The sequence below is a fragment of the Ictalurus furcatus genome, chromosome 16 (assembly GCF_023375685.1).
Source record: "Ictalurus furcatus strain D&B chromosome 16, Billie_1.0, whole genome shotgun sequence".
Taxonomy (NCBI): Eukaryota; Metazoa; Chordata; class Actinopteri; order Siluriformes; family Ictaluridae; genus Ictalurus; species Ictalurus furcatus.
This window is the reverse complement of record NC_071270.1, coordinates 7,625,757-7,633,669: the sequence shown is the minus strand read 5'-3', so window position 1 is coordinate 7,633,669 and position 7,913 is coordinate 7,625,757. Positions and strand designations below refer to the sequence as shown.

General features: G+C 40.1%; 1 protein-coding gene across 2 annotated transcripts; it reads left to right on the top strand.

Annotated features, from left to right (window-relative positions):
• The first annotated feature begins 285 nt into the window (after positions 1-285).
• On the top strand, positions 286-7,277 carry LOC128620143 (seizure 6-like protein). 2 transcript variants are annotated; one of them, XM_053644843.1, is made up of 6 exons: positions 286-1,000; positions 1,284-1,478; positions 4,085-4,223; positions 5,349-5,541; positions 6,118-6,157; positions 6,433-7,277. In XM_053644843.1, exons 1-6 carry the CDS (start codon positions 796-798, stop codon positions 6,702-6,704), a joined length of 1,044 nt encoding a protein of 347 aa, XP_053500818.1. In that variant the 5' UTR covers positions 286-795; the 3' UTR covers positions 6,705-7,277. The 2 variants fall into 2 exon arrangements, with proteins under 2 accessions (XP_053500818.1, XP_053500819.1); XM_053644844.1 differs by having other exon boundaries at positions 5,349-5,545; positions 6,316-7,277.
• The last annotated feature ends 636 nt before the right edge of the window (positions 7,278-7,913 follow it).

Below are 7,913 nucleotides of genomic sequence, written 5' to 3'. Positions count from 1 at the left end.
TTCTAGCAAACTTCAGGTGTACCTATATGTATGTGGCCTGATGTTAGTGTATTGGTTGTGCCATATATTTCTACATTGTTATAATGGACTTCACAGGGATTCTAGGAAGGTTCAGAGCTAAGGTCTTTTCATAACTGTTAAGTTTTTGTCCGATACCAGTCAGAACCAGAATTTGAATCTGATTTCCTCTCTTTCACACAAAACACAGTTTTTTGTTTAATGCTCACAAAGGCATGTCATACATACCCAAGAGATAAGAGGATAGGAGCCGGAGAGATGGGAAAAACTAATTCTATCGAAGGTCATGGTTCCTGTTTTGTACCAAGACATCATGACACAGACTTGAGAGCTTCAGAACTGAGACACAGAGATCATGCCATAAAACTTAGAAATAACTTTCATTTTGTTCATCCTAAGAACTTCATCTCAAAGCTTCACAGGCGGTTCCTTGGTCCTTATAACAGCAAGACTAATCTTATGTGCCATTTTAGCTGTGAGACCTCCCAAAGTTAGTGCTATTCATTGTGATATTTATTGTGCAACCATGCAATTGGACACAGGGGGATTTTAAATATTAATCAATTAATCAGGGTTTATTTATTTTTTTAGATTTTCTTTTCTTCAATAATTGAGAGGACATTAAAAATAATTTATTTAATTTGATTTAATTTTAATGTATTAGTTTATTTAATTTTATTTCTGTAGAGGGTCAGTCCAAAAGAAACAAAAAATAATGTTGCAATACAACAAAAAGAGAAATAATCACTAGGGGTAAATACTTTTTGGCGGCACTGTATGTTTTTGAGTATTACCTCTCATTTTTGCTTCAGGCTTGTTTTGTGGAGTGGTCTGGATGCTGGCGCCGTGGTTCTGTTTGACTCTGGTCAGGGCGTTCCTATCCCATTTGAGGGAGTCATCAGTGAGGGCCCAGCAGTCAGAATCCAGTTCATAACAGACAAGCCAAATGACCAGAATACTGGTTTCAATATCCGTTATGAGGGTGAGTTACCTCTTAACATGCATTTCAAATATCAATTAATATTCAGCCCTGGCAACTGGACTACAAAGTCCTACAAAGTTTGTTCTTATTTAGAAAGATAATTATTAAAATAATTGTGGGGGTTTCTTTCGGATGCTCCGGTTTCCTCCCCTAGTCCAAAGACATTTGCATGGTAGGCTGATTGGCGTGTCTAAAATGTCCGTAGTATATGAATGGGTGACCCTCACAAAACCCTCACAATGTCATTCACACCATGCTGACTTTTGTAATTCTATCTGAGCAGCATTTGAGAAGGGTCATTGCTATGAGCCATACATCCAAAACGGAAACTTCAGCACCACAGACGTAACCTATGGTGTGGGAGCCATAGTACAGTTCTCCTGTGAACCTGGCCATTCTCTGGAGCAAGGCCCTCCTGTCATTGAGTGCATCAACACACGAGACCCCTACTGGAATGACACAGAGCCTCTGTGTAAAGGTATAAGTATACAAAAAGAACACATTTTGAATTAACAATAGTGTCAACTGATTCTTCCCATGAGACTAATTGCTTATTCTCACCTGCTTTCTAGGATTCAGCAGTCTATTTCCCAAAAGTTGGGCTCATTATCAAATTATGCTTGCAGGTTATTTGGCTTCCTCTGAGCCTTATTAACTGTCATGATTTTTTTTTCATAGATAACAGTATTTTTCCTGAAAATACAATTTGGGATTGTAAACATTTTTGCATGTTAGATTATTCTGGTGCAGGTCCATGGTTTCTTCCCTTTCAAGTAATGATGCCAAGTCTGAGCCCAATGGTGAATATTGAGGAGTTAACAACAAATTTGCACACATTGGTATTCAGACCTCAAAAACCTCAGACTACTCAGACAGGTGCATTTGAAGTGGAGTTTGCTGATGTAACCGAATATGTCATACTGAAATGTATGTTCTATAACAAACCTTCTTTAAATACCTGGATATCTTCTTATAAACGTGCACACATGTTCTTTACCACTACATTATGTGGTGATTGTATGACATAGACTTTTACTGTACGATACCCAGAGGTAACATGCTACATTTACTTCGTTACATTTAATTGAGTAACTTATAAAAATAATAATAATAATTACTTTAAGAGTAGGTTAAACTGGCCATACTTACACTCTTACAAAAGTTCATTTTTAATCACAGAAATGTACTTTTACTTGGCTACATTCGGTGGAGTACCTCTGTTACTGTTAAATATTAACGAATATATATAGTTTTAATAATTAGTTTATATCATGTATATTGAGGTCGTAAAACTTGCAATACGCTGCAATGGTCTGAATGTGGATGCAAACATCTGCTCACTTTTTTAGCGACTCAATTGAAGAGGGTGGGGGGGGGGTGTCGACAGAGGCAGGACACGCGCACACACATGTCCAAACATATTAACACACACAAACACTCACTCTCTCTACACACACTTTCTCTTCTGTTCGGTTCCATAGTCTGTTCTTTTGTTTTCTGTTGTCTTGTTTAAATGCAGATGCTGACAAGTTTGTGCTGTTAACATGTGAAAATATTTGTTTTTTGGGGGATGTGTGAGATTTTGTGTTGAAAATGAAAGGTTCTGTGTTATTGCTGCTTCATCTTGAACCCAGGTTTTATATCATCTATAGAACAGACAGAGGTTTTATATCATCACAGAACAGACAGATGTTCAAGGAGAGGTGTGACATACAGTTCAGTGATTGCATCAGATCAGCGGATTCTGATGACTAAGCTGCATAGGTCTAAATTTAAATTCTGCTACTAGCCATGCCTTCAGGTCAGGGCCTGGCAACCCCATCTGCTTCAGATGAGACATTAAAGCCTTACTGTTACACATGTATAGCTATCAGGAGTTGCTTATGTTTGCAGTAACATACTGGGTCATTGGGGCAAATTGGAGTTGCCTTTCAAGGACTGGCATTACAAGTTGAGGGTAGGATATCAACTCTTCTGCCTTTGATGGTCAGTGACATAAGGATACCGCCATACTATTACTATGGGTTCTAGTCAGTGGTCAATTTGTAAAACATAAAGTACCATAACACCAAGGGAGAGGCAGGAGAGGTTTAGGAAGGAAAAGGTCATAACATACACAGTCCCGTCTGTAAGTATTGGAATGGCAAGGCAATTCTGCTGTTTTTGTTATACACCAAGGACATTTGAGTTTGACATCAAAAGATGAATTTAAGATAATCAAAATTTCAGCTTTCATTACCTGATATTTACATTGATATGTATTTAACAAAATAGTACATGGCACCTTTTGTTTGAACCCACAAATTTTTCAAGTGATCAAAAATATTGGAACATTTGACTGACAGGTGTTTCTAGATTGCCCAGTTGTGCCCTTTTAACCAGAGCTGCAACAATAGCTCCTGTGGGAATTGTTAGGATTAATCAAACCTCAGGAATGGATTTATTCTGTTTGTTTGGTTGATTAGATAATTGCATGAAGCTGCAGGTGTACAGATGTTCCTAATAAAGTTGACTAGACTCTTATTCAATGTTTTTTTTGAATGTTTGCCATCTCGTCTTTCATGTTGTCTTTTTCAAATACTGTCTTTTGTTTTAGGCTTTCTCATATTTCATTTGACAGCAAATAAAAAAAAAACTGCTTCTTCAGTCTGCTTTTTATTCAAACTTAAAGGCAGGTGCTTGGGTTTAAAGTCGGTGGTCTAGATAATATTTAATACCCCATCACAACACGTCTACTTAAGAAAAGTCTGGCAACCTTGGCCGCATGAACTACATATGGGTATTTTTAGTAATCTGAGCGGGCAACACAGAAAATCAACTTGGGTACCTGTGTAACCTGACTCAGAATATGAGGAACATTTCCTGCATGAATATTGATGCAATTTGTGTTTGTGTCGCCAACTCTGAATACAACCCAAAATGTATATATTTGAAAATCTCTAATTACAGTTGCTTCTGAACAAATGGAAGCATTGCTGTTAGTTACCTCCCCAAAATACACTGACTGAGTAAGAGACAGTGAGAGAATAGAGCAATCCAACAGGAAACTAATGAGTTATTAATTGGTGTGTGTTATATGTGCAGCTTTATGTGGGGGAGACCTGTCTGGACCCAGTGGCTTGATTTTATCCCCGAACTGGCCTGACTGGTATGGTGAAGGTGAGGACTGCAGCTGGAGAATTCATGTCGGTGAGGAAAAGCGTATCCTGCTGGATGTGCAGCTGTGGGTTCATTTTCTCATCACACATTAACATTAATACACATACATGTTTAGAAAAATTGTTCCTTGTATAGTTCCAACTCTGTAAATATGCTGTATTTTACCTTTTATGAAAGGGAAGTACTTTGTTGTAGGGATCTACTTAGGACATACATCCCCCTTCAAAAGTATCAGAACAGCAAGTCCAATTCTATTGTTTTCATTATACACTGAAGACATTTGTGTTTCAGATCAAAAGATGAATATGAGATGATGGATCAGAATTTCAGCTTTCATTTACTGATATTTACATCTATATGTGTTAAACAACTTAAAACATGCCACCTTTGCAGACTACCCAATTTTAAGGTGAGCAAAAGTATAGGAACAGATAGTCTTAAAGTAAATTAAAGTAAATAACAATTGTATTTTAACAATTGTTTCTGCCATCACCTGCTGTTGTTTTCCTTGGCTGACGTGTTCCATGTCTGGTTGTTAGTATACCAGTGGTTTTAGGACATTGCAAATTGTTGTACTGGCTATGCCCAATGCTTGTGAAATGGCTCTGATAGATTGTCCCTCTTTTCTCAGTATCAAAATCACTTGCTTTTCTCTCATAGAGAGCTCTCTGGTCTTCATGTCGCTTTATCCTTTCTAACAACAAATGCAGTCTTCAGAGGTGAAACCTAGGGCTTAAACCAAGAGTAGACATTCAGAGCTATTAATTCTTTAAACAATCAATTTAACAGGTCACAACAAGGCAGCAAGAAACACCTATCAATCACTTGTTCCAATATTTTTAATCACTTGAAAAATGGGTGGGTTCCAACAAAAGGTGCCATGTGCTAAATTGTTTAATACATCTAGATGTAAATGTGAGGAAATGAAAGCTGAAATTATGATCTATCATCTCATATTCATCTTTTGATCTCAAACCCAAAGGTTTTCAATGTATAGTAAAAACAATAGAATTGTCCTTGCTGTTCCAGTACTTTTGGATGGGACTGTATATGGAACAAATAGTGGAGCCTGGTTAAATCTAGTAAATCTGGTGTATCAGTTTAGCTTAGAAACTTATACTATTTACAGATTGTTGGCATTAGTAGGCTTCTTGAATATCTCTATCTGTCTCACATTCTCTCCCTCCAGTCTGAACCTTAGTGACAGTGATATGCTGACCATTCTGGATGGTGATGAGGTCACCACACGCATCTTGGGCCAATATGTGGGAGGAAACAGTCCATTCAAGCTTACCTCCTCTACTCCTGATCTTACCATCACCTTCCATTCTGACCCAGCTGGCCTGTTCTTTGGCAAGGGAGAGGGTTTCATCATTAACTATGTGGGTAAGAGGTCAAAAATTTAAAAGCAGCTATTTCCAACCCTGGTCCTTGAGTATCCATGTGCTTTTGATCTCATAGAGCTGATCCAGTAAGCAGCTAATTAGGCAGTTAATCCTAATCCTTCTGAGGCTTGTTGCATCAATTTTTGCCTATTACCCAAAGACAATTAATATTTAACATAGAAACAGATACTCGCATATATTAACCAGATGAAGGTAGAAAGTAAGACACCAAGAGCCAGTGAGTGAGAAGAAGCAAGGGTCCAAGTTTATTTGTTCCATGAGATCCACACAGTTGAGACGTCCCAAGGGTGATCTAAAAAACCCAGAGCTGAAGCTCTCCTATTTATACCGTTTTCTTAGGGTCAGGATGACCAGACACCAATATGTTTAGAGTTAGCTGTCCCAGACCACCATTACATACGTTAATCGGCATTTGTGAGTGACCCTGCTCCCACGGGCTTATCTCGCAGGTGCAGCTCGGCTTCAATACCCTTATATTTTGTCTTGTTTCACTCTTAAAAAATAACATGACCTTCGTCTGTGTCACTCCTGACTGGATTTTCGTTGAGAAAGGATTCTCCACACCTTCAAATACACCATCTCCACATTATGAGTAAGTTTTATGTTTGTTCTGTATTTCTTTTTTGTAGTGCTTGCATGTACATTACCCTATAATAGTTTTTTTTTTTTTTTACATGAAACAGAAAATGTAACAGAATAATTTCTGTTTTCTGCCTACACACCAGGCCTCTCTGTGTGTGTGTCTCTTAGTTGAACTTCTGCCTGCGTGCAGACGTACTCCACCTACACTCTGAGGCCTGCCGCACTAACCAAAACATGTATTGTTATCCCCCTGCGCATTGCTTATCTGTGTGTGTTGTGTCTTAGGTGAACGTCAGTTCTTACAGTCCCACCAGCCCAATGAATTCTCAATAAAATTACATACTACTCATACTTGGTCTCCCTCATGTTTATTTCGTGTCTATTTTATTTCCAACATTCCTCCTTCTGAGGCTATAAAGCCTCACAAACTGCGTATCTGTGGGGAAATTGATTCTGCCCTTGGCCGATTCTATGCTTCTCAATTACTACGCGTATATATTGTTTTGAACCCTGACTACTTTGATTACACGTTGATTAACTTTGTACCCCCTAAATAGTGATTATTACTACTACTGTCGTTAGTATGAGTGGCTAATATGAGTAAATACTTGATTGGATCTACACGTCCCTATTTTTCTCAACTGGGTCTATCAGCCATCAGTTTTGTATTTGTCGGGACCGCGCAGTGTGTTGCTTCTCCCCAATAATCAAATCTCACATGCAGGGGTGGGTGAAAAAACCTCTAAGGAGGAAAAATTCCCACCCTGCCAGCACCATGTGCTCGACAGCACCGTTATACTTTTCTCGTGCCTGATTGCGTCACACTTCATTGCACAACACATGTCACATTACAAACATTTTGTAACAACCTAAATAGTCAGTCTCTGTCTCCAGTTTTAAGTCCATCTTTCTCCCCTCTCTGTATGCTGGTTGTCTTCAGCCCAGGAACTTTACGTACCATAGAGGGCGACCCTTGGGGAGAGGTTAGGCTAGCACTTACACCCAGGACATGGCTCATCACGTCGTCTTCTCATCCTCGGCTGCTGTCTCTGCGGGTCCTGTTTTTCTCGGATAGGCCCCAGGTGGCCACTACCTTGTACAAATAGGACCTTCATGTGTCCCCAGCCTCACAGGACCTCCTCGTCATCAGACTCAGACTCGGGGGTCGGGGTCTCATATCCTCATAGTCAGCTGTTTCAGCCATTCTCTCGCTGCTCATGGTCTCCCGTCTATGATTGAACACCACCCCCCGTTGAGGTGGTAACGCCTCACCCATAACAATGTATTGGCCAGAAAATGTATTAGCGGTGACGGAGGACACCACCAACCGCCTTGCACACGGGACCACACAACAGGCAACAAGACCCACGACGAGATAGAGGGCAAGCAGGGACGCACCCAAGTGGGTCAGGGCAGCAGCCCAGTCACCAGAAAGAAACCAAGAGAGCCACAGCGGAAGGCGGAGGCGTGTTCCAAAGCCAGAGTTAGCCGCCTGTTCCTCCTGGAGGGCCTGCAGACAAACCAAGACCACAGAGAGATCTCCCTCAGCACCGGTGTGCAAAGGGATCGCAGCACATCACTTGGGACCAATCATCGCACAGACTGGGCTGGAACACCCCTAGGTACACCTGTTCTCCAGGAGTCACTGGACAAGGAACTTCTGTCTCCACTTGCAGTCCCCAGCTCTGTTCCTTTGAATAGATAGCTTCATACATAGCAGTTAGTTATCTCATATATGCTCTTAGTTCCATCTGCAATTACTCCAG

Bases quoted from the DNA above. Each gene is read 5' to 3' on its own strand.
- LOC128620143 (XM_053644843.1), top strand. From the start codon at position 796: ATGTTTTTGAGTATTACCTCTCATTTTTGCTTCAGGCTTGTTTTGTGG. The intron at 4,224-5,348 runs GTGGGTTCATTT...CTCTCCCTCCAG, and splicing joins ATCCTGCTGGATGTGCAGCT to TCTGAACCTTAGTGACAGTG. The intron at 6,158-6,432 runs GTAAGTTTTATG...GTTGTGTCTTAG, and splicing joins ACACCATCTCCACATTATGA to GTGAACGTCAGTTCTTACAG.